A 27,529-nucleotide genomic window follows, 5' to 3' on the forward strand; every position below is an offset into this window, starting at 1 on the left:
GGGAGAGCTTTAGAAACCAATAAAGATTGACCGAAAAATTGATAAAAACGGAGAAAATAGAATGAGTGTCAACTAGTAACAAATATATGAACAGATTATAAGAGCTTCTACAGGAGCTTCTACAATTGTACATACTTGTCTGGAGTAAAAATAAAACAGGGAAGGTGGCTCAACCGTGGCTAACAAGGGAAATTAAGGATAGTGTTAAATCCAAAGAAGAGGCATATAAATTGGCCAGAAAAAGCAGCAAGGGAGAATTTTCTAATGCAGCAGAGGAGGACAAAGTGTTTAATTAGGGGGAGAAATTAGACTATGAGAGGAAGCTTGCTGGCAACATAAAAACTGATTGCAAAAGCTTCTATAGATATGTGAAGAGAAAAAGATTAGTGAAAACAAAAGTAGGTCCCTTGCAGTCAGATTCAGGTGAATTTATAATGTGGAACAAAGAAATGGTGGACCCGTTAAACAAATACTCTGGTTCTGTCTTCACGAAGGAAGACACTGATAACCTTCCGGAAATACTAGGGGATCGAGGGTCTAGTGAGCAGGAGGAACTGAAGGAAATCCTTATTTGCCGAGAAATTGTGTTAGGGAAATTGATGGGATTGAAAGCCGATAAATCCCCGGGGCCTGATAGCCTGCATCCCAGAGTATTTAAGGAAGTAGCCTGAGAAATAGTGGATGCATTGGTGGTCATTTTCCAACAGTCTGTCGACTCTGGATCAGTTCCTATGGACTGGAGGCTAGCTAATGTAACACCACTTTTTAAGAAAGGAGGGAGAGAGAAAACGGATAATTATAGACCGCTTAGCCTGACATCAGTAGTGGAGAAAATGTTAGAATCAATTATTAAAGATGAAATAGCAGCATATTTGGAAAGCTGTGATGGGATAGGTCCAAGTCAGCATGGATTTATGAAAGGGAAATCATGCTTGACAAATCTTCTAGAATATTTTGAGGATGTAACTCATAGAGTGGATAAGGGAGAACCAGTGGATGTGGTGCATTTGGACTTTCAAAAGGCTTTTGACAAGGTCCCACACAAGAGATTGGTGTGCAAAATTAAAGCACATGGTATTGGGGGTAATGTACTGACGTGGATAGAGAACTGGTTGACAGACAGGAAGCAGAGAATTGGGATAAACGGGTTCTTTTCAGAATAGCAGGCAGTGACTAGTGGGGTGCCGCAGGGCTCAGTGCTAGGAACTCAGCTATTTACAATCTACATTAATGATTTGGATGAAGGAATTGAGTGTAATATCTCCAAGTTTGCAGATGACACTAAGCTGGGAGGCGGTGTGAGCTGTGAGGAGGATACTAAAAGGCTTCAGGGTGACTTGGACAGGTTAGGTGAGTGGGCAAACGCGTGGCCGATGCAGTACAATGTGGATAAATGTGAGGTTATCCACTTTGGTGGCAAAAATACGAAGGCAGAATATTATCTGAATGGTGGCAGATTAGGAAAACGGGACCTGTGTGTCATGGTACATCAGTCATTAAAAGTTGGCATGCAGGTACAGCAGGCAAATGGTATGTTGGCCTTCATATCTCGGGGTTTTGAGTATAGGAGCAGGGAGGTCTTACTGCAGTTGTAAAAGGCCTTGGTGAGGCCACACCTGTAATATTGTGTTCAGTTTTGGTCTCCTAATCTGAGGAAGGACATTCTTGCGATTGAGGGAGTGCAGCGAAGGTTCACCAGACTTGATTCCCGGGATGGCAGGACTCACATATGAGAAGAGACTGGATTGACTGGGCCTGTATTCACTGGAGTTTAGAAGGATGAGAGGGGATCTCATAGAAACATATAAAATTTTGCCGGGACTGGACAGGTTATATGCAGGAAGAATGTTCCCGATGTTGGGGAAGTCCAGAACCAGGGGACATAGTCTAAGGATAAGGGGTAAGCTATTTAGGACTGAGCTGAGGAGAAACGTCTTCACTCAGAGAGATGTTAACCTGTGGAATTCCCTACCGCAGAGAGTTGTTGATGCCAGTTCATTGGATGTATTCAAGAGGGAGTTAGATATGACCCTTATGGCTTAAGGGATTAAAGAGTATGGAAAGAAAGCAGGAAAGGGGTACTGAGGTGAATGATCAGCCATGATCTTATTGAATGGTGTTGCAGGCTCGAAGGGTCGAATGACCTACGCCTGCATCTATTTTCCATGTTTTTATGTATGTAAAAAGGAAGAGAATAGCAAAAGTAAGTGTTGGTCTCTTAGAGGCTGAGACAGGTGAAATTATAATGGGGAATAAGGAAATGGCAGAGACTTTAAACAAATATTTTGTATCTGTCTTCTCAGTAGAAGCATACCAAAAATAATGGGGAACGAAGAGGCAAATAAGAGTGGGGAACTTAAAGTAACAGAGTGATTATTTGCAACAGCATTTTGTGTCCTTCTGCGCATGCGCACCTTGGATTCCGCCCACTTTTTGCGCATGCGAGCTCGATCTGGTCGCGTATGCGCAGTGCGATATACGAGGTGGCCGGAAGTGATTGGAAATCATGAACCGCGTGGAGCTCACTGCCGCTTGAGCCTGAAGCTGGAGCTGCTTCTAGAACTTTTGCCGAGAATATCGCTGTGATTATCGACATGAACATTTTTGTGGCCCTCTGACAGGAAACAAAGCAGAGGTGGGAGAAAGAGAGAGAGTGGGGCGAGGTGGGGAGGAGGGAGAGAATGTAAGTGGGAGAGAGCGAGTTGGGGGGAGAGAAAGAGAGTGGGAGTGTGAGAGAGAGAGAATGGGGGGGGGGAAGAGGAGAGAATAGGGGAGAGAGAGTGGAAGGGAGAGAGAGAGAATGTGGGGGGGAGAGAGTGTGGGGGGCAGCTCACCCCCCACTTTTTCAACGGCAATTAAGTATGTGCAACAAATGATGGCCTTGCCAGTGGCGCCCACATCCCAAGAACAAATTAAAAAAATTCTGACTGCACAGTTAGAAGCATAATTTTGAATGCTGCAAGCTTTTTACTTATTGATGTATAATAAATTGATTTAAATGTGCTTTTGTGAAGTGTACAATAGAGAGTACATTTTATGAATGCACACCATTAAATTAATTAGAATTAGAATTATATAAATGCAAGCATGCAGTGCAGGTGAGTCTCCTCAGGAATATGCATTTGTAAAGTTTATCATAGAAAATAGGTGCAGGAGTAGGCCATTCGGCCCTTCGAGCCTGCACCGCCATTCAATAAGATCATGGCTGGTCATTCCCTCATTACCCCTTTCCTACTTTCTCTCCATACCCCTTGATCCCCTTAGCCGTAAGGGCCATATTTAACTCCCTTTTGAATATATCCAATGAACTGGCATCAACAACTCTCTGTGGCAGGGAATTCCACAGGTTAACAATTCTCTGAGTGAAGAAGTTTCTCCTCATCTCAGTCCTAAATGGCCTACCCCTTATCCTTAGAGTATGTCCCCTGGTTCTGGACTTCCCCAACATCGGGAACATTCTTCCCGCCTTTAACTGTCCAGTCCCGTCAGAATCTTATACGTTTTTATGAGATCCCCTATCATGCTTCTAAACTCCACTGAATAAAGGCCCATTTGTTTCAGTCTCTCCTCATATGACAGTCCAGCCATCCTTGGAATTAGTTTGGTGAACCTTCGCTGCACTCCCTCAAGAGCAAGAACGTCCTTCCTTAGATTAGGACACCAAAACTGCACACAATATTCCAGGTGAGGCCTCACTAAGGTTCTGTACAACTGCAGTAAGACCTACCTGCTCCTATACTCAAATCGCCTAGCTATGAAGGCCAACATACCATTTGCCTTATTCACTGCCTGTTGTACCTGCATGTCAACCTTCAATGACTGATGAACCATGACACCCAGGTCTCGTTGCACCTCCCCTTTTCCTAATCTGCCACCATTCAGATAATATTCTGCCTTTGTGTTTTTGCCCCCAAAATGGATAATCTCACATTTATCCACATTATACTGCATCTGCCATGCATTTGCCCACTCACCTAACCTGTCCAAGTCATCCTACAGCCTCTTAGCAACCCCCTCACAGCTCACACCACCACCCAGTTTAGTGTCATCTGCAAACTTGGAGATGTTACACTCAATTCCATCATCCAACTCGTTAATGTATATTGTAAAGAGCTGGGGTCCCAGCACTGAGCTCTGCAGCACTCCACTAGTCACTGCCTGCTATTCTGAAAAGGACCCCTTTATCCCGACTCTCTGCTTCCTGTCTGCCAACCAGTTCTCTATTCACGTCAGTACATTACCTCCAATACCATGCGCTTTGACTTTGCACACCAATCTCTTGTGTGGGACCTTGTCAAAAGCCTTTTGAAAGTCCAAATACACCACATCCACTGGTTCTCCCTTGTCCACTCTGCAAGTTACATCCTCAAAAAATTCCAGAAGATTCGTCAAGCATGATTTCCCTTTCATAAATACATGCTGACTTGGACCGATCCTGTCACTGCTTTTCAAATGCGTTGCTGTTTCATCCTTAATGATTGATTCCAACATTTTCCCCACTACTGATGTCAGGCTAACCGGTCTATAATTCCCCGTTTTCTCTCTCCCTCCTTTTTTAAAACTTGGTGTTACATTAGCTACCCTCCAGTCCATAGGAACTGATCCAGAGTCGATAGACTGTTGGAAAATGATCACCAATGCATCCACTATTTCTAGGGACACTTCCTTGACTACGCTGGGATGCAGACGATCAGGCCCTGGAGATTTATCGGCCTTCAATCCCATTAATTTCCCTAACACAATTTCCTGACTAATAAGGATTTCCTTCAGTTCCTCATTCTAACTAGACCCTCGGTCCCCTAGCATTTCCGGAAGGTTATATGTGTCTTCCTTCGTGAAGACGGACCAAAGTATTTGTTCAATTGGTCTGCCATTTCTTTGTTCCCCATTATAAATTCACCTGATTCTGACTGCAAGGGACCTACGTTTGTCTTCACTAATCTTTTTCTCTTCACATATCTGTAAAAGCTTTTGCAGTCAGTTTTTATGTTCCCTGCAAGCTTTCTCTCATACTCTATTTTCCCCCTCTTAATTAAACCCTTAGTCCTCCTCTGTTGAATTCTAAATTTTTCCCAGCCCTCCGGTTTGTTACTTTTTCTAGCCAATTTATATGCCTCTTCCTTGGTTTTAACACTATCATTAATTTCCCTTGTTAGCCACGGTTGAGCCACCTTCTCCGTTTTATTTTTACTCCAGATAGGGATGTACAATTGCTGAAGTTCATCCATGTGATCTTTAAATGTTTGCTATTGCTTATCCACTGTCAACCCTTTAAGTATCCTTTGCCAGTCTATTCTAGCCAATTCACACCTCACACCATCGAAGTTACCTTTACTTAAGTTCAGGACCCTAGCTTCCGAATTAACTGTGTCACTCTCCACCTTAATAAAGAATCTTACCATATTATGGTTACCCTTCCCCAAGGGGCCTCGCACAACAAGATTGCTAATTAGTCCCTTCTCATTACACATCAACTAGTCTAGGATGGCCAGCCCTCTCGTTGGTTCCTCGACATATTGGTCTAGAAAACCATCCCTAATACACTCCAGGAAATCCTCCTCCACCGCATTACTACCAGTTTGGTTAGCCCAATCAACATGTAGATTAAAGTCGCCCATGATATCCTTTTATGTCTCTATATTATTCCTATAGCAAGTACATATTGTGGCGAGTATTTTGTAAAAATGCTCAAATATGCTTAAAAACTGGCATTTTTGTATCATTTGCAACTTGCAATGCAAAACTGGTATTTGGGTGGCCAAATGCACTACATCTAATAAGTAGACACGGCATAGGATTTGTTGTGAGATATTGCAGTGCATTGCAATTATGTGGGTGCAACTACATGTATAGGTGGTATATATTTGTGGGTTCATGAATAGAATGAGGAAGCAATGATGTGTGTGATGGGGAAAAATATTTTCATGTAGAGTAGATCCATTTGCTCAAGTGTGAAATTAGCTTTTATAGCCACCACCTGCTAATGTTGCTATCCAGTAGCAGGAAATTACGGTGATTTCGACAGTGTATTCACAGCGTACGTTGTCCGAAAGGTCCCGCGAGCTCTGGGTTTCCGCATGTGCAGCGCATGCATGAAAACCCGGTACTTGCGATCTGTCAAGTTTCACATTGACAGATCGTTTACATCCATTGCAAAAACACTTTCGCCGACACAGAGTTGGACTATTTCCCAACTACTGTCCAGCGAATGCCCACAAAACCTTTGTGCCTGATAAAGCAGGCTAAGGCCTTCTTTTATCAGCGTAAGGGTTAAAAAAATGTTAAAATAATATTTTTTAAATGATTAAAACATACATATACATTTAAAATTAGTTTAAGTAATTTTGGCTCGTTTTAAAATGTTCAAATTTACATTTCAAAAAAATTACAATGTTATTTTAAATGCTTAATTAAAGGGTCTTTTAATTAATTTTGAACATGGGAACATTTATTTTTATTTAATTGGTGTGAATTCTTATTTGTGGGTTTCTAATATACTTATAGGGATTCCATACGTAAATGGGATCCCCATAAACATCATCGGCTGGATTTTCGCTTTTTGGAATTTTTTGGCAAAAATGCTAACGATACGTGAAAATGAACGTTTTTGCTGAATTACCGATTTCAGGCAGAATTTTCAGCACTTGGTGTCAGCGCCAAGGGTGCATGGGTAAGGGAGGCGTTGCACAAACATTCGCGGCAAAAACGCGAGTTTCGGCAACTTTAGTGCGGGGCCGGGAGTGCTGCAAGAGAGGCCTTGGGAGGGGGAAAAAAAAAATTCCAAAAACGTTACCATTATGTATTTAACCCCTTGTAACCTGTATGATACCTGACCACAGAGGGCCCACCTGTTGGAGTCCCAAGGAATTCCAGCATCCCTTAGGAGTACAGTATATAAGCAGGCCACCCACAAGGTACCTGCACTCTGAAGCTAAGGTCACACTTGCTCATTGTTCACAGTACTCAGTTTTATCCTTTATTATGAGTGTACCAATTGGCGACGAGGTAACTAACAACTGTGTGAAAATGCAAAGAACAGTTGGTATCCTGGAGAAGTTCTCAGAAGGGAACGATTGGGAGGCCTTCGTGGAGAGACGCGACCAATACTTCTTGGCCAACGAGCTGGAAGGGGACAAGAACGCGACCAAACGAAGGGCGATCCTCCTCACTGTCTATGGCCTCATGAAGAATCTCCTGGCTCCGGCAAAACCAACAGAGAAATCCTACGAAGAATTGTGTACGCTGGTCTGGGAGCACCTAAATCCTAAGGAAAGTGTTTTGATGGCGAGATATTGGTTGTATATGTGTCAACGATCGGAGGGCCAGGAAGTGGCGAGCTATGTCGCTGAACTAACGCGCCTCGTAGGGCATTGTGAGTTTGAGGGATTCCTAGAACAAATGCTCAGAGACTTTTTTGTACTGGGCATCGGACATGAGACAATCCTTCGCAAACTGTTGACTGTAGAAACTCCGAATCTGAGTAAAGCCATAACGATAGCCCAGGCATTTATGTCCACCAGTGACAACATCAATCAGATTTCGCAGAGTCAAGAAGTTTCGGCCAGTACTCTGCATAAAGTAATGTCGGGTTCAAGCAGAAATGTCCATAGCAGAAAGTACACGCCGGCTGCTGCTACCCGACCTCAATTGACCCAGAGTCCGCCATCAATCGTTAATGCAAGGCAGTTAACACCCTGTTGGCGTTGTGGAGGTGATCATCGGCCCCATCAATGCCGCTTCAAGCACTATGCGTGCAACAGTTGCAGAACAATGGGACACCTCCAGCGAATGTGCAGGCAAGCTGCAAACCACCACGTTGCAGAGAAAGATTGATCCACTGTGGATCAGGCTGAATTGGAGACTCGTACTGAGGAGGTAGAAGTGTACGGGGTACACACATTCACTACGAAATGCCCACCAATAATGTTGAAAGTTGAACTGAATGATATTCCAGAATCTATGGAATTGGACACAAGTGCCAGTCATCCATAATGAGTAAAAAGGCCTTCGACAGGCTGTGGGGCAAAAAGGCATACAGCTCAGCCCCATTCACACCAAACTAAGGACGTACACCAAGGAACTAATCCCTGTAATTGGCAGTGCAGAAGTCAAAGTCTCCTATGACGGAGTAGTACACGAACCCCCGCTGTGGATTGTGCCAGGGGATGGCCCCACGTTGTTTGGCAGAAGCTGGTTGGGAAAAATCTGCTTGAACTGGGACGACATCCGCCGCTTTCGTCTGTCAACAACTTCTCACGTGCCCAGGTTCTGAGCAAGTTCCCATCGTTGTTTGAGCCAGGCATTGGAAGCTTCTCGGGGGCGAAAGTGCGGATCCATTTGGTTCCCGGTATGCGACCAATCTACCACAAGGCACGGGGGGTACCATACATGAGGCGTGAAAAAGTGGAAATAGAGCTGGACAGGCTGCATCGAGAAGGTATCATCGCACCGGTGGAATTCAACGACTGGGTTAGTCCGATTAAGTACCGGTACTTAAAGAGGACGGCACGGTTAGAATTTGTGGGGACTATAAAGTAACGATTAACCATTTTTCACTGCAGGACCAGTACCCGCTACCCAAGGCAGACAACCTATTTGCGACCTGGCTGGAGGGAAGACATTCACCAAGTGGACCTGACCTCGGCCTAATGACGCAGGAGCTGGAGGAGTCTTCGAAAGGCCTCACCTACATCAACACGCACAAAGGTTTGTTCATCTATAACCGGTGCCCGTTCGGGATTCAGTCGGCCGCGGCTATCTTCCAGCGGAACATGGAGAGCCTGCTAAAGTCGGTTCCTTGCACCGTGGTTTTCCAGGACGACATACAGGTCAGGACACCATGGAGCACTTGAAGAATCTGGAAGAGGTTATTAGTTGGTTGGATCATGTGGGCTCAGGTTGAAACGCTCGAAGTGTGTTTTCCTGGCGCAGGACGTCGAGTTCTTGGGAAGAAGAAACGCAGCAGACGGTATCAGACCCACCGATGCCAAGATGGAGGCCATCAAGAACGCGCTGAGACCACAGAACGTGACGAAGCTGCGGTCGTTCCTGGGACTCCTTAACTACTTTGGTAAATTCTTACCTGGGTTAAGCACCCTGCTAGAACCCCTACATGCGCTACTGCGCAAGGGAGACGACTGGGTATGGGGGAATTCACAATAGGCTGTCTTTAAGAAAGCCAGAAATCTGTTGTATTATACAGATTATACAGATATGTCCTGTATAACCCTTGAAAACGATTAATGCTAGCTTGCGATGAGTCATTATACGGCATCGGGTATGTGATAACAGGCTAACGAATCGGGGATTTTGCAACCAGTCGCTTATGCGTCCAGGAGTTTGTCCAAGGCCGAAAGGGCCTACAGCATGATTGCCAAAGAGGCTCTGGCTTGCGTTTACGGGGTGAAAAAAATGTACCAGTACTTATTTGGCCTCAAGTTTGAGCTTGAAACTGACCACAAGCTGCTCCTATCATTGTTCTCAGAGAGCAAAGGGATTAATACCAATGCCTCTGCCCGCATCCAAAGATGGGCGCCCACGCTGTCGGCATACAGCTATGTAATCCGCCACAGACCGGGCACAGAGAACTGTGCAGGTGCTCTCATTCGGCTGCCATTGCCCACCACCGGGGTGGAAATGGCACAGCCAGCGGATTTGCTCATGGCCATGGAGGCATTCGAGAACGAGAAGTGCCCCGTTACGGCCCACCAGATCAGGACCTGGACCAGCCAGGATCCTTTACTCTCCTTGGTAAAAAACTGTGTCCTCCATGGGAGCTGGTCCGGTGTCGTGGAGATGCAGGAGGCGATTAAGCGTTCCACAGACGAGTTATCCCTGCAAGTGGACTGTCTATTGTGGGGCAATCGCATGGTCTTGCCCAAGAAAGGCAGAGATGCATTCATATGTGAACTGCACAGCACCCACCCAGGCATCGTAAGCCATAGTCAGATCCCATGTGTGGTGGCCTGGCATCGACTCAGATTTAGTCATGCGTTCGCCAGTGCAACACTTGCTCTCAGCTGAGCAATGCACCCAGAGAGGCACCGCTAAGTTTGTGGTCGTGACCCTCCAAACTGTGGTCAAGGATCCACGTGGACTAGGCGGGCCCATTTCTAGGCAACATGTTTTTTGTTGTCGTGGACACTTACTCAAAATAGATTAAATGTGCAATAATGTCTGTAAGCACATCCACGGCCACTATTGAAAGCCTACGAACCATGTTTGCCACGCACGGCTTGCCTGATGTCCTAGTCAGCGACAATGGGTAGTGCTTCACCAGTGCTGAATTCAAGGAATTCATTACCCGCAACGGGATCAAACACGTCACATCTGCCCCGTTCAAGCCCGCATTCAGCGGCCAGTTCAGAACAGGCAGTTCAGACCATCAAGCAAAGCTTGAAACGAGTGTCGGCAGGCTCCCTGCAGACCCGGCTGTCCAGAGTGCTGCTCAGCTACCGCACCAGACCCCACTCACTAACCGGGGTTCCCCCAGCCGAGCTGCTCATGAATAGGGCGCGAAAAACAAGGCTTTCTCTTGTCCACACAGATCTCCATGATCATGTGGAGGGCAAACTGCATCAACAAAGTGAGTGCCATGATCGCGCAAATTTGTCACGCGATATTGAGATCAATGATCCTGTGTTTGTGCTCAATTATGGACATGGTCGCTAATGGCTCACTGGCATGGTCACAGCCAAAGAAGGGAGTAGGGTGTTTCAGGTCAAATTGGCCAATGGACAAACGTACAGAAAACATTTGGACCAAATCAAATTGCAGTTCACCAACAGCTACGAACAACCCGAAGAAGACACCACCAACTTTGACCTTCCAACACACACACAAGTGGCAACTGACATCATGGTTGACCACGAAGCCAAACTCATCATCCCCAGCAGCCCAGTGAAGAACTGACAAACTCACCCACACACGCATTTGTACCGATACGATTGACTAGGGAGCGAAAAGCCTCCGATCGTCTCACCTTGTAAATAAGTGTGCTGTTGACTTCACGGGGGAGTGATGTTATGTATTTAACCCCTTGTAACCTGTATGACACCTGACCACCAGAGAGCCCACCTGTTGGAGTCCCAAGGGATCCCAGCATCCCTTGGGAGCATGATATATAAGCAGGCCACCCACGAGGTGCCTGCACTCTGTGTCTTACCAAAGGAGCTAAGGTTACACTTGCTGATTGTACACAGTACTCAGTTTCATCCTTTGTTATGAGTGTACCAATTACCAAGACCCTTAACTAACTAATCGCTGCAAATAATAAAAAAATAAAAACTTTAATTTGCCTTTATTGCAGGTTTTCCTGCTTACCGTTGCTGGCAGGGCTGCACTGACTTACGGAGTTCCCATTATTATGAATGAGAAGCCCCCCCCAAACGTTAATAAAAAATAGAAAAAATATAATACATATTTAACTAATTTAAATTAAAGTTATTTATATATTATTCAAAATATATATCTTCCTGATTTTTTTTTTAAGTTTCAAAAATTATGATTGAAAATAAATTTAACATAGTGGGCAAGGTTTTTAAAAATAAAATGTATTTTTTTTAAAATTTTTTTTGTTTTACGTGTGTTTTGAAATTCTTACGCCTGTAAGAGTAGGCAATGCGCCTGCTTTTATCAGGCGCACGAGTTTTCAGGACATTTGCTGGGCAAGATATGGGTAAATACCGCCATCTTGCCTATGCAACTGTCCTGACTGCCGAAATACAGGAGATCTGTCAAGCTCCAGTTTGACAGATCGGAAAAGCTGGTTTTCAGAGCACGCGCATTGTGCGCTGAAAACCGGCTTTTGCGATGCATTCCTGGGTCCATACGCACTCAATACGGATCCGGCAGGCCGGAATTTCTGCCCCAAGAATTTAAGGGATAGGAAAAGACCATTAAGCCTAACAGACCTATTCCTTTTACATAGTTCTGACTCTCAGTAGTGGGGAAAATGTTGGAATCAATTATTAAAGATGTAATAGCAGCACATTTGGAAAGCAGTGACAGGATCGGTCCAAGTCAGCATGGATTTATGAAAGGGAAATCATGCTTGACAAATCTAGAATTTATTGAGGATGTAACTAGTACAGGGGACAAGGGAGAACCAGTGGATGTGGTGTATTTGGACTTTCAACAGGCTTTTGACAAGGTCCCACACAAGAGCTTAGTGTGCTAAATTAAAGCACATGGTATTGGGGGTAATGTATTGACATGGATAGAGAACTGCTTGGCAGACAGGAAGCAAAGAGTATGAATAAACGGGTCCTTTTCAGAATGGCAGGCAGTGACTAGTGGGGTACCGCAAGGTTCAGTGCTGGGACCCCAGCAATTTACAATATGCATTAATGATTTAGACGAAGGAATTGAATGTAATATCTCCAAGTTTGCAGATGACACTAATCTGGGTGGCAGTGTGAGCTGTGAGGAGGATGCTAAGAGGCTACAGGGTGACTTGGACAGGTTAGGTGAATGGACAAATGCATGGCAGATGCAGTATAATGTAGATAAATGTGAGGTTATCCACTTTGATGGCAAAAACAGGAAGGCAGAATATTATCTGAATGGTGACAGATTAGCAAAAGGGGAGGTGCAACAAGACCTGGGTGTCATGGCACATCTGTCATTGAAAGTTGGCATGTAGGTACAGCAGGCGGTGAAGAAGGCAAATGGCATGTTGGCCTACATAGCGAGAGGATTTGAGTATAGAGCAGGGAGGTCTTGCTGCAGTTTTCAGGGCCTTGGTGAGGCCACACCTTGAATATTGTGCACAGTTTTGGTGTCCTAATCTGAGGCAGGACATTTTTGCTATTGAGGGAGTGCAGCGAAGGTTCACCAGACTGATTCCCGGGATGGCAGGACTGACATATGAAGAAAGAGTGGATCGACTAGGTTTATATTCACTGGAATTTAGATGAATGAGAGGGGATCTCATAGAAACATAAAATTCTAATGCGATTGGACAGGTTAGATGCAGGAAGAATGTTCCCGATATTGGGGAAGTCCAGAACCAGGGGTCACAGTCTAAGGATAAGGGGTAAGCCATTTAGGACCGAGATGAGAAACTTATTCACTCAGAATTGTGAACCTATGGAATTCTCTATGACACAAAGTTGTTGAGGCCAGTTCGTTAGATATATTCAAAAGGGAGTTAGATGTGGCCCTTACTATTAGGGGGATCAAGGGGTATGGAGAGAAAGCGGGAATGGAGTACTGAAGTTACACGATCAGCCATGATCATATTGAATGGTGGTGCAGGCTCGAAGGGCCGCACCTATTTTCTATGTTTCTTTGTACCTTCTTATCATATTCTTCACAGTTGTCTCTAGAAGCAAATCTAATTGCCTCTTGAACCCATTTTTACTGACCACCCCTGCTAACTTATTCCAAAAGTTTTAAGTTTCAACTAACTTCCTTTCTTACTCCAGACTTCATTATTTTTAACTTTCATGCTTTTTGGTCCTTGTATTTGAACTCTTGACGACAGTGAATAATTTGCCTGGATCAATTTTGTCTCTTTGATATTCTTAAACAATAAATTAGATTCTATAATACATAGATATATATATCCTGTATAAATTGTGCTAAAATTAACTTGGCAAATATATATGGTTGTGCTAGACGTGTAATCGCCTTTTGTTTTTTGTACAGGAATAAAGATGCAACTTGTTGAAAAGTACCTGCATCACAAAATATGGTAATTACATGGGGCAGGGGTTGGTGCGGGGTGGTGGGAGGGAAGAAATTTATTAATCTGATATTTTAAAATCTATTTTGTTTCGAATGCTGAATAAAAATAGCTCTTTCTAATTCTCAATTTGGTCAAAATTCACTTTGATTATTCAGTCCTAAATTGCCAATATTTTGACCTGATATAAGCTTGTCTTCAGAGGGGCTTCATTTCACTCTTTGTGCAAAAAAAGCTTAATAACTCTCTTCATCATTTCTTTTTACATGCTAACAAAATTACAGGTCTACTTGCCTTTTAAATGCTCAGTTTTACTCTTTGCAATTCTGATTGTGCTAATTACAAAAAAGGTTAATCAATAAATATTAGTAATTTTGAGACACTTAACATTTTCTTCATTCATTCTCGGAACGTAAGTGTTCCTGGCAAAGCCAGCATTTATTGTCCATCGTTAGTTATGATGAGAAGGTGATGGTGGTTGTTTATCTGTAAAGCATGCACTCTCATGTTCCGCCACCAGGAAGTGCATCCCCTGAAGTCCCAAGGGATCCCAGCACTGTACAAAAGCTGGCCGCTAAGGCCTGTTCTGGAGTGTCTTATTAAAGACTGAGGTCACTGTTACTTTAACCTCCCTGTGTACAGTCTCATCTGTGTTAGGAACACAACAACTGGCGACGAGTATACGAATCCAACGCAAAGATGCAGCAAATTGTGGGCATCCTGGAGACATTCTCGGCGGCTGAGGACTGGGAAGCCTATGTCGAACGGCTAGACCAGTACTTTGTAGCCAACGAGCTGGACGGAGAAGGAAGCGCTGCAAAAAGGAGAGCGGTCCTCCTCACTGTCTGTGGGGCACCGACCTACAGCCTCGTGAAGAATCTTCTGGCTCCGGTGAAACTCACAAATAAGTCGTATGAGGAGCTGTGTACACTGGTTCGGGAGCATCTTAACCCGAGGGAGAGCGTGCTGATGGCGAGCTATCGGTTCTACACGTGCCAGCGATCTGAAGGTCAGGAAGTGCGAGCTATGTCGCTGAGCTAAGGCGACTTGCAGGACAATGTGGGTTTGATGACTACCTGGAGCAAATACTCAGCCTTTTTTGGACTGGGCATTGGCCACGAGACCATCCGACGAAAACTTTTGACTGTAGAGACACCGACCCTCAGTAAGGCCATTGCGATAGCGCAGGCGTTTATGTCCACCAGTGATAACACCAAACAAATCTTTCAGCACACAAGTGCTAGCAATGTTCATAAATTAATTGGAACTATGTTTGCGAGCTGAAATGTACAGGGCAGAAACCACAAGACTGCAACTGCCAGTAGGCCTCAGGTGACCCAGATGACTGAGTCCGCAACAAAGGATGAATGCAAGAGCTGTGGAACAATGGGGCACCTCCAACGAGCTTGCAGACAAGCTGCAAGCCCTGCAAAACCTGCTAACCACCACGTGGCAGAGGAAGATCGGTCCATGGTGGATCAAAGCAATTTCGAGCCTCAGAGAGAGGAGGCAGATGCTGAAGTACACAGGGTGCACACATTTTCGACGAAATGTCCACCTATAATGCTAAATGTAAAATTAAATGGCTTACCTGTAGCCATGGAACTGAACACTCGCCCTAGTTAATCCATCATGAGTAAAAAGATGTTTGAGAGACTGTGGTGCAACAAGGCACTGAGACCAGCCCTGAGCCCCATCCACACGAAACTGTGAACGTACACCAAAGAGCTTATCACTGTCCTGGGCAGCGCCATGGTCAAGGTCACCTACGAAGGCACGATGCACGAACTGCCACTCTGGATTGTCCCGGGCGATGGCCCCACACTGCTTGGAAGGAGCTGGCTGGACAAAATCCGTTGGAACTGGGATGACATCCGAGTGCTATCACATGTCGATGAGGCCTCATGTATCCAGGTTCTTAACAAATTTCCTTCCCTTTTGGGGCCAATCATTGGAAACTTTTCCGGGGCAAAGGTGCAGATCCACTTGGTCCCAGAGGCACGACCCATTCACCACATGGCACAAGCGGTACCTCATATGATGAGGGAGAGAGTGGAAATCAAGCTGGACAGGCTGCAACGCGAGGGCAACATCTCCCCAGTGGAGTTCAGCGAGTGGGCCAGCCCGATTATTCCAGTACTCAAAAGTGATGGCACGGTCAGGATTTGCAGCGACTATAAAGTAACTATTAATCGTTTCTCGCTACAGGACCAATACCCAGTATCTAAGGCAGATTTGCGACGCTGGCAGGAGGCAAGACGTTCACCAAGCTCGAACTTTGGCCTACATGACACAGGAGCTGGAGGAGTTTTCAAAGGGCCTCATCTGCATCAACACGCACAAGGGACTGTTCATCTACAACAGATGCCCGTTTGGAATTCGGTCGGCTACGGCGATCTTCCAGAGAAACATGGAGAGCCTATTCAAGTCGCTCCACGCACGGTGGTTTTTCAGGATGACATATTGGTCACGGGTCGAGCACCTATAAAACCTGGAGGAGGTCCTCCAGCAACTGGATCGCGTAGGGCTGCGGCTGATGAGGTTGAAATGCGTCTTCATGGCAACAGAAGTTGAGTTTTTGGGGAGAAAGATCGCGGCGGACAGCATTCGGCCCACAGACACCAAGACAAAGGCTATCGGGAACGCGCCCAGTCCACAGAACGTCACGGAGCTGCAGTCGTTCCTGGGACTCCAACTATTTTGGTAATTTCCTAACGGGGTTAAGCACCCTCTTAGCGCCCCTACATGTGTTATTGCGTAAAGGTGAGAACTGGGTATGGGGGAAAAAAATCCAAGTAATTGCTTTTGAGAAAGCCAGAAACATTTTATGCTCCAACAAGCTGCTTGTTTTGTTTAACCCGTGTAAAAGACTTGTGCTAGCATGTGATGCGTCGTCGTATGGAGTCGGGTGTGTATTACAACAAGCTTAACGTTGCGGGGAAGTTGCAATCTGTCGCCTATGCCTCCAGGAGCTTGTCTAAGGCCGAGAGGGCCTAAAGCATGATTGAGAAAGAAGCATTAGCGTGTGTGTTCGGGGTAAAGAAACTGCATCAGTGCCTGTTTGTCCTCAAATTTGAGCTGGAAACCGATCACAAGCCCCTCATATCCCTATTCGCTGCAAACAAGGGGATAAATACTAATGCCTCAGCCCGCATACAAAGGTGGGCACTCGCGCTATCAGCGTATAACTATACGATCCGCCACAGGCCAGGCACCGAAAACTGTGCGGATGTTCTCAGTCGGCTACCATTGCCCACCACGGGGGTGGAAATGGCGCAGCCTGCAAACTTAATGGTGGCGCATCCCGCAGACTTGTTGATGGTCATGGAAGCGTTTGAAAATGATAAATCACCTGTCACAGCCCGCCAGGTTAGGACTTGGACCAGCCAAGATCGTCTGCTGTCCCTCGAAAAAAAATTGTGTACTGCATGGGAGCAGGGCCAGCATCCCCTTTCCAGCGGTGAAAGGACGAGCTGTCCATTCAGGCAGACTACCTGTTGTGGGGTAACCGCGTAGTGCTACCCAAAAAGGGCAGGGAGACATTTATCTCGGATCTCCACAGTACACACCCGGGTATAGTAATGATGAAAGCGATAGCCAGATCACACGTGTGGTGGGCCGGTATCGACTCTGACTTAGAGTCCTGTGTACGGCAATGCAGCGTGTGTGCTCAGTTGAGCAACGCGCCCAGAGAGGCACCACTAAGTTTGTGGTCCTGGCCCTCCAGACCATGATCAAGGATCCATGTCGATTATGCGGGCCCGTTTCTCGGTAAAATGTTCCTGGTGGTGGTGGATGCTTTTTCAAAATGAATTGCATGTGAAATAATGTCGGTAAGTACCGCCACCGCCACCATTGAAAGCCTGAGGGCCCTGTTTGCCACCCACGGCCTGCCTGACATACTTGTCAGTGACAACGGACCATGTTTCACCAGTGCCGAATTTTAAGAATTCATGACCTGCAATGGAATCAAACATGTCACCTCGACCCCGTTTAAACCAGCCTCCAATGGGCAGGCAGAGCGGGCAGTACCAACACTCAAACCGAGCCTTAAACGAGTCACAGAAGGCTCACTCCAAACCAGTTTGTCCTGAGTACGGCTCAGCTACCGCACGAGATCCCACTCGCTCACGGGTGCCCCCGGCTGAGCTACTCATGAAAAGTACACTTAAAACCAGACTCACCCCAACCTGCATGATCAGGTAGAGAGCAGGCGGCAGCAACAAAATGTAAACAATGGTCGCGCCACTGTGTCACGGGAAATTGATCGGAATGACCCTGTGTATATGCTAAACTATGGACAAGGTCCCAAGTGGATCGCGGGCACGGTGATAGCCAAAGAAGGGAGTAGGGTGTTTGTAGTCAAAGTAGACAATGGCAAATTTTCAGAAAGCACCTGGACCAAACGTGGCTGCGGTTCACAGACTGCCCTGAACAACCCACAGCAGACACCATCTTTTTCGAGCCCACAACGCACACCCAAAGGATCAACAACACCACCCCGGATCAGGAAATCGAACCCATCACGCCCAACAGCCCAGCAAGGCCAGGCTCACCCAGCAGCCCTGCAGGGCCAACAACACGCTAGCCCAGCAAGGGCACAGCCAACACACCAGAACAGACATTTGTACGAGGCGGTCCACCAGGGAAAAAAAGACTCCCGACCGCCTCACCTTGTAAATAGTTTTCAGTTTGACTTTGCGGGGGAGTGATGCTGTGTATCTGTAAAGCATGCACTCCCATGTTCTGCCACCAGGGAGTGCACCCCCTGAAGTCTCAAGGGATCCCAGCATCCCTTGTGAGCACTGTATATAAGCCGGCCCCTAAGGCCTGTTCCTCACTCTGGAGTGTCTTACTAAAGACTGAGGTCACTTTTACTTTAACTTCCCTGTGTGCAGTCTCATCTGTGTTAGGAACACAACAGTGGTCATCTTCTTTAACACTGCAATCCATGTGGTATTCTTTGTAGCAGTTTGATGCAGCTGAGTGGCTTGCTAGGCCACTTCAGAGGGCAGTTAAAATCAACCACGTTGGCCTGGGACTGGGGTCACATATCGGCCAGTATGGGTACAGACAATGGACTGGAATTTGCGGTGGGTAATAACGGCCAATTAACAGCGTTCGCCATTATTACCCCTTTGAAACTGACCGCAACTTCAGAAAGAAGCACATCGGCGCATCCAAACGAAGAAATCCTGAAGTTGTGGTCAGCCATTCACTGCCTCACCCCCTCCCATTGCCAACAATCAGTGTAATCAGTGACAATAAAGAAAACTTGCTTTTCCTCATAATATCCCTGTTAAATACCCCATTAAATATTAAGCCTTGTTGCGACTGGTATAACTGCAGTTTTAACAGCGTATTCACTGTGAAACTAAAGTTATGGCCCTGAAAAAATAATTTAATTTTGTGGAGTGCCAAATTTCTCAATTATGATAAAAATTTAAATTGAAGAAATTAAAAAAAAATAACACTTTTTTAAAAGTTTGTTCATGATATTTCAGGTTCTACCTTATCCCCATGTGCGAGTGCAATCTTTGTTTTGCTCTCTAACGTTTTAAAATTATAATAAAAGCAGCTTCTTCACTTCCTGGTTCCCGGTCTATGCAAAATCTGCAATGTGATTGGCTGCTTAGACAGCTTGTTAACATCACAGCAGCATCGCACGAGGGAATTTCCACTACAGAACACTGAAATCACTTGAGTGTCGCAAAAGTCAAACTTCTCGCCACAGAGATTGCGAGATCTCTGTGGGCAGCTTTCTTCGGGGCCAGTGGCGAACGCCTTTGCTTCGTCACTGATCGCAAATTCTGGGCCAGTAGGTTTCCTTCCATAAAGAAGTTTAGTAAACCTGTTGGGTTATTACGAGAATCCAACAGCTTCATGGCCACCTTTACTGTTTTTTTTTATTTCCAGATTTTTTTTTAACCTGGTGTAAGTAGTGAAGAATTTTGGTAATTGAGCTATAGAGAATGGAAATTGAGAAAATTCCAATTCACTCAAAAGCCCTGCATTCAGATAGAACTGTTTCTTTTTTCAAGTGTATAGCATGGTCATACATTGCCTTTGCTTTAAACTTGTGCAGTCAGCTCAGCACTTTAAAGCAACTAACAACTAGAGGTATATTCCAGTTGAAACACAAAAGGGTGTTCATTGCTGGATGTATACAGGCTACTCTTATTCCTGCTTTCCTGTGTTATTTATATTGATTAATGTAGCACTGAGGGTAGCAAGGGCACAGAATGTACTTTGGATGGGGGACTTCAGTACTGAGCCAGTCCATTCGCAAGACTGGCTCGATAGCATCACTACTGACCGAGCCCTGAAGCACATAGATGCCAGACAGGACCTGCGACAGGTGGTGAGAGAACCAATACGAGGGAAGAACCTACTTGACCTCAACCTTACCAATTAACCTGTCGCAGATGCATCTGTCCATGACAGCATTGATAGCAGGGACCACCGCACAGTCATTGTGGAGACGAAGTTCCGTCTTCACACTGAGGACATCATCCATTGTGTTGTATGGCACTACCACCGTGCTAAATGGCATAGATTCAGAATTGTATTCCACCACAATCTGTAATCTGATGGCCCAGCATATCCCTCACTCTCCCATTACCATCAAGCCAGGGGACCAACCCCGGCTCATAAGAACATAAGAAATAGGAGCAGGAGTAGGCTATTTGGCCCTTCGAGCCTGCTCTGCCATTTAATAAGATCATGGCGGATCTGATGGACTCAGCTCCACTTCCCTGCCCGCTCCCCATAACCCTTTACTTCCTTATCACTCAAAAATCTGTTCATCTCCGCCTTAAATATATTCAATGACCCAGCCTCCACAGCTCTCTGGGACAGAGAATTCCAGATTTACAACCCTCTGAGAGAAGAAATTCCTCCTCATCTCAGTTTTAAATGGGTGGCCCCTTATTCTGAGACTATGTCCCTAGTTTTAGTTTCCCCTACAAGTGGAAATATCCTCTCTGCATCCACCTTGTCGCGCGCCCTCATTATCTTATATGTTTCGATAAGATCACCTCTCATTCTTCTGAACTCCAATGAGTATAGGCCCAATCTACTCAACCTATCTTCATAAGTCAACCACCTCATCTCCAGAATCAACCTAGTGAACCTTCTCTGAACAACCTCCAACAGAAGTACATCCTTCCTTAAATACGGAGACCAAAACTTTACACTCTTCTTCTTAGGCGGTCCCTCGTATCGAGAATGACTTGCTTCCATGCCAAAAAGATATGAGTTCACAGGTGTTTCAATGAAGGACCTAATATTCCAGGTCCTGAACTACATCCTAGAGGGTGGAAGATGCCTGTGTGTGGATTTTTTTAATGTGTGGTGGGCGTTGCACACCAGCCACCACACGGGCTTGACAGAGCTAGGTCTTGATCCAGTGGCAAGGATTAACCAAGACGACTGGATACCAGCTCTGCTGCTTGGACCTAGTGCACGCAATATCACAGTGTGGCCTCACCAATACCATGTGGCACAATTGAGGAACAGTGGAGGACTTTTAAGGAGCTCTTTCATAGTGCGCAACAAAAATATATTCCAGTGAAAAAGAAGGGCGGCAAGAGAAGGGATAACCGGCCGTGGATAACCAAGGAAATAAAGGAAAGTATCAAATCAAAGACCAATGCGTATAAGGTGGCCAAGGTTCGTGGGAAACTAGAGGATGAGGAAAATTTTAAGCAACAGCAAAGAATGACTAAAAAAGCAATAAAGAAAGGGAAGATAGATTACGAAGGTAAACTTGCGAAAAACATAAAAACAGATAGTAAAAGCTTTTACAGATATATAAAACGGAAAAGAGTGACTAAAGTAAATGTTGGTCCCTTAGAAGATGAGAAGGGGGATTTAATAATGGGAAATGTGGAAATGGCTGAGACCTTAAACAATTATTTTGCTTCGGTCTTCACAGTGGAAGACACAAAAACCATGCCAAAATTTGCAGGTCACAGGAATGTGGAAAGGGAGGACCCTGAGACAATCACTATCACTAGGGAGGTAGTGCTGGACAGGCTAATGAGACTCAAGGTAGACAAGTCCCCTGGTCCTGATGAAATGCATCCTAGGGTATTAAAAGAGATGGCGGAAGTTATAGCAGATGCATTTGTTATAATCTACCAAAATTCTCTGGACTCTGGGGAGGTACCAGCGGATTGGAAAGCAGCTAATGTAACACCTCTGTTTAAAAAAGGGGGCAGGCAAAAGGCAGGTAACTATAGGCCGGTTAGTTTAACATCTGTAGTGGGGAAAATGCTTGAAACTATCATTAAGGAAGAAATAGCGGGATATCTAGATAGGAATAGTGCAATCAAGCAGACGCAGCATGGATTCATGAAGAGGAAATCATGTTCAACGAATTTACTGGAATTCTTTGAGGATATAACGAGCATGGTGGATAGAGGTATACCAATGGATGTGGTGTATTTAGATTTCCAAAAGGCATTCGATAAGGTGCCACACAAAAGGTTACTGCAGAAGATAGAGGTACGCGGCGTCGGAGGAAATGTATTAGCATGGATAGAGAATTAGCTGGCGAACAGAAAGCAGAGAGTCGGGATAAATGGGTCCTTTTCGGGTTGGAAATTGGTGGTTAGTGGTGTGCCACAGGGATCAGTGCTGGGACCACAACTGTTTACAATATACATAGATGACCTGGAAGAGGGGACAGAGTGTAGTGTAACAAAATTTGCAGATGACACTAAGATTAGTGGGAAAGTGGGTTGTGTAGAGGACTCAGAGAGACTGCAAAGAGATTTGGATAGGTTAAGCGAATGGGCTAAGGTTTGGCAGATGGAATACAATGTCGGAAAGTGTGAGGTCATCCACCTTGGGGAAAAAAAAACAGTAAAAGGGAATATTATTTGAATGGGGAGAAATTACAACATGCTGTGGTGCAGAGGGACCTGGGGGTCTTGTGCATGAAATCCCAAAAGGTTAGTTTGCAGGTGCAGCAGGTAATCAGGAAGGCAAATGGAATGTTGGTACAGAGACAATTCACTAGACTGATTCCAGAAATGAGGGGGTTACCTTACGATGATAGATTGAGTAGACTGGGTCTTTACTCGTTGGAGTTCAGAAGGATGAGGGGTGATCTTATAGAAACATTTAAAATCATGAAAGGGATAGACAAGATAGAGGCAGAGAGGTTGTTTCCACTGGTAGGGTAGACTAGAACGAGAGGGCACAGCCTCAAAATACGGAGGAGCCAATTTAAAACCGAGTTAGAAACATAGAAACATAGAAACATAGAAAATAGGTGCAGGAGTAGGCCATTCGGCCCTTCTAGCCTGCACCGCCATTCAATGAGTTCATGGCTGAACATTCAACTTCAGTACCCCATTCCTGCTTTCTCGCCATACCCCTTGATCCCCCTAGTAGTAAGGACCTCATCGAACTCCTTTTTGAATATATTTAGTGAATTGGCCTCAACAACTTTCTGTGGTAGAGAATTCCACAGGTTCACCACTCTCTGGGTGAAGAAGTTCCTCCGCATCTCGGTCCTAAATGGCTTACCCCTTATCCTTAGACTGTGACCTCTGGTTCTGGACTTCCCCAACATTGGGAACATTCTTCCTGCATCTAACCTGTCTAACCCCGTCAGAATTTTAAACGTTTCTGTGAGGTCCCCTCTCATTCTTCTGAACTCCAGTGAATACAAGCCCAGTTGATCCAGTCTTTCTTGATAGGTCAGTCCCGCCATCCCGGGAATCAGTCTGGTGAACCTTCGCTGCACTCCCTCAATAGCAAGAATGTCCTTCCTCAGGTTAGGAGACCAAAACTGTACACAATACTCCAGGTGTGGCCTCACCAATGCCCTGTACAACTGTAGCAACACCTCCCTGCCCCTGTACTCAAATCCCCTTGCTATGAAGGCCAACATGCCATTTGCTTTCTTAACCGCCTGCTGCACCTGCATGCCAACCTTCAATGACTGATGTACCATGACACCCAGGTCTCTTTGCACCTCCCCTTTTCCTAATCTGTCACCATTCAGATAATAGTCTGTCTCTCTGTTTTTACCACCAAAGTGGATAACCTCACATTTATCCACATTATACTTCATCTGCCATGCATTTGCCCACTCACCTAACCTATCCAAGTCGCTCTGCAGCCTCACAGCATCCTCCTCGCAGCTCACACTGCCACCCAACTTAGTGTCATCCGCAAATTTGGAGATACTACATTTAATCCCCTCGTCTAAATCATTAATGTACAGTGTAAACAGCTGGGGCCCCAGCACAGAACCTTGCGGTACCCCACTAGTCACTGCCTGCCATTCTGAAAAGTACCCATTTACTCCTACTCTTTGCTTCCTGTGTGACAACCAGTTCTCAATCCATGTCAGTACACTACCCCCAATCCCATGTGCTCTAACTTTGCACATCAATCTCTTGTGTGGGACCTTGTCGAACGCCTTCTGAAAGTCCAAATATACCACATCAACTGGTTCTCCCTTATCCACTCTACTGGAAACATCCTCAAAAAATTCCAGAAGATTTGTCAAGCATGATTTCCCTTTCACAAATCCATGCTGACTTGGACCTATCATGTCACCTCTTTCCAAATGCACTGCTATGACATCCTTAATAATTGATTCCATCATTTTACCCACTACCGATGTCAGGCTGACCGGTCTATAATTCCCTGTTTTCTCTCTCTCCTTTTTTAAAAAGTGGGGTTACATTGGCTACCCTCCACTCCATAGGAACTGATCCAGAGTCAATGGAATGTTGGAAAATGACTGTCAACGCATCCACTATTTCCAAGGCCACCTCCTGAAGTACTCTGGGATGCAGTCCATCAGGCCCTGGGGATTTATCGGCCTTCAATCCCATCAATTTCCCCAACACAATTTCCCGGCTAATAAGGATTTCCCTCAGTTCCTCCTCCTTACTAGACCCCCCGACCCCTTTTATAACCGGAAGGTTGTTCGTGTCCTCCTTCGTGAATACCGAACCAAAGTACTTGTTCAATTGGTCCGCCATTTCTTTGTTCCCCGTTATGACTTCCCCTGATTCTGACTGCAGGGGACCTACGTTTGTCTTTACTAACCTTTTTCTCTTTACATATCTATAGAAACTTTTGCAATCCGTCTTAATGTTCCCTGCAAGCTTCTTCTCATACTCCATTTTCCCTGCCCTAATCAAACCCTTTGTCCTCCTCTGCTGAGTTCTAAATTTCTCCCAGTCCCCAGGTTCGCTGCTATTTCTGGCCAATTTGTATGCCACTTCCTTGGCTTTAATACTATCCCTGATTTCCCTTGATAGCCACGGTTGAGCCACCTTCCCTTTTTTATTTTTATGCCAGACAGGAATGTACAATTGTTGTAGTTCATCCATGCGGTCTCTAAATGTCTGCCATTGCCCAGACACAGTCAACCCCTTAAGTATCATTTGCCAATCCATCCCAGCCATTTCACGCCTCATACCTTCAAAGTTAGCCTTCTTTAAGTTCTGGACCATGGTCTCTGAATTAACTGTTTCATTCTCCATCCCAATGCAGAATTCCACCATATTATGGTCACTCTTCCCCAAGGGGCCTCGCACAACGAGATTGTTAATTAATCCTCTCTCATTACACAACACCCAGTCTAAGATGGCTTCCCCCCTAGTTGGTTCCTCGACATATTGGTCTAAAAAACCATCCCTTATGCACTCCAGAAAATCCTCCTCCACCGTATTGCTTCCAGTTTGGTTAGCCCAATCTATGTGCATATTAAAGTCACCCATTATAACTGCTGCACCTTTATTGCACGCACCCCTAATTTCATGTTTGATGCCCTCCCCAACATCACTACTACTGTTTGGAGGTCTGTACACAACTCCCACTAACGTTTTTTGCCCTTTGGTGTTCTGCAGCTCTACCCATATAGATTCCACATCATCCAAGCTAATGTCCTTCCTAACTATTGCCTTAATCTCCTCCTTAACCAGCAATGCTACCCCACCTCCTTTTCCTTTTATTCTATCCTTCCTGAATGTTGAATACCCCTGGATGTTGAGTTCCCAGCCCTGATCATCCTGGAGCCACGTCTCCGTAATCCCAATCACATCATATTTGTTAACATCTATTTGCACAGTTAATTCATCCACCTTATTGCGGATACTCCTTGCATTAAGACACAAAGCCTTTAGGCTTGTTTTTTTAACACCCTCTGTCCTTTTAGAATTTTGCTGTACAATGGCCCTTTTTGTTCTTTGCCTTGGGTTTCTCTGCCCTCCACTTTTCCTCATCTCCTTTCTGTCTTTTGTTTTTGCCTCCTTTTTGTTTCCCTCTATCTCCCTGCATTGGTTCCCATCCCCCTGCCATATTAGTTTAACTCCTCCCCAACAGCACTAGCAAACACTCCCCCAGAACCGGTTCCAATGCCCCAGGAATTTGAATCCCTCCCTGCTGCACCATTGCTCAAGCCACGTATTCATCTGAGCTATCCTGCGATTCCTACTCTGACTAGCACGTGGCACTGGTAGCAATCCCGAGATTACTACTTTTGAGGTCCTACTTTTTAATTTAGCTCCTAGCTCCTTAAATTCATTTTGTAGGAACTCATCCCTTTTTTTACCTATGTCATTGGTACCAACGTGCACCACGACAACTGGCTGTTCTCCCTCCCTTTTTAGAATGTCCTGCACCCGCTCCGAGACATCCTTGACCCTTGCACCAGGGAGGCAACATACCATCCTGGAGTCTCGGTTGCGGCCGCAGAAACGCCTATCTATTCCCCTTACAATTGAATCCCCTATCACTATCGCTCGCCCACTCTTTTTCCTGCCCTCCTGTGCAACAGAGCCAGCCACGGTGCCATGAACTTGGCTGCTGCTGCCCGCTCCTGATGAGTCATCCCCCTCAACAGCACTCAAAGCAGTGTATCTGTTTTGCAGTGGGATGACCACAGGGGACCCCTGCACTACCTTCCTTGCACTACTCTTCCTGCTGGTCTTCCATTCCCTCGCTGGCTGTGGACCCTTCTCCTGCGGTAAGACCAACTCGCTACACGTGATACTCACGTCATTCTCAGCATCGTGGATGCTCCAGAGTGAATCCACCTTCAGCTCCAACTCCGCAACGCGGACCGTCAGTAGCCGGAGGTGGACACACTTCCCGCACATGTAGTCGTCAGGGACACTGGTATTGTCCCCGTGTTCCCACATGGTACAGGAGGAGCATATCACATGACCGAGCTGTCCTGCCTTGACTTAACCCTTAGATACACTTAAATTGCCGACAACAATGTTAAAAGTTACTGACTAATAAAGAAAAAGAAAAACTACTCACCAATCAGCAGCCAATCACTTACTACGTTGGCTGTGACGTCACCTTTTGATTTCTTTCTACTTCTTTTTTGACTTCTCTCAGCTGGAGCTGCACAAGTACGCCTCTCTCGACGCTCCCCGGACTGCTGAGCCTTTTATAGGCCACTGCCTCTCTCGACTCCCGCCTCTCTCGACGCTCCCCGGACTGCTGAGCCTTTTATAGGCCGCTGCCTCTCTCGACTCCCGCCTCTCTCGACGCTCCCCGGACTGCTGAGCCTTTTATAGGCCGCTGCCTCTCTGGACTCCCGCCTCTCTCGACGCTCCCCGGACTGCTGAGCCTTTTATAGGCCGCTGCCTCTCTGGACTCCCGCCTCTCTCGACGCTCCCCGGACTGCTGAGCCTTTTATAGGCCGCTGCCTCTCTCGACTCCCGCCTCTCTCGACGCTCCCCGGACTGCTGAGCCTTTTATAGGCCGCTGCCTCTCTCGACTCCCGCCTCTCTCGACGCTCCCCGGACTGCTGAGCCTTTTATAGGCCGCTGCCTCTCTCGACTCCTGCCTCTCTCG

The 27,529-nt window shown here is 45.8% G+C and overlaps 1 protein-coding gene across 1 annotated transcript in view; it reads left to right on the forward strand.

The window, feature by feature from the left end:
* Positions 1–27,529, forward strand: part of spag8 (sperm associated antigen 8) — a 96,306-nt gene that overhangs the window by 11,854 nt on the left and 56,923 nt on the right. Inside the window, exon 3 of the mRNA XM_070862495.1 lies at positions 13,651–13,696. Within this exon, the coding sequence (XP_070718596.1) occupies positions 13,651–13,696 (46 nt within the window). The remainder of the gene's footprint in view (positions 1–13,650; positions 13,697–27,529) is intronic.

This window comes from Pristiophorus japonicus, chromosome 2 (assembly GCF_044704955.1).
Source record: "Pristiophorus japonicus isolate sPriJap1 chromosome 2, sPriJap1.hap1, whole genome shotgun sequence".
Taxonomy (NCBI): domain Eukaryota; kingdom Metazoa; phylum Chordata; class Chondrichthyes; family Pristiophoridae; genus Pristiophorus; species Pristiophorus japonicus.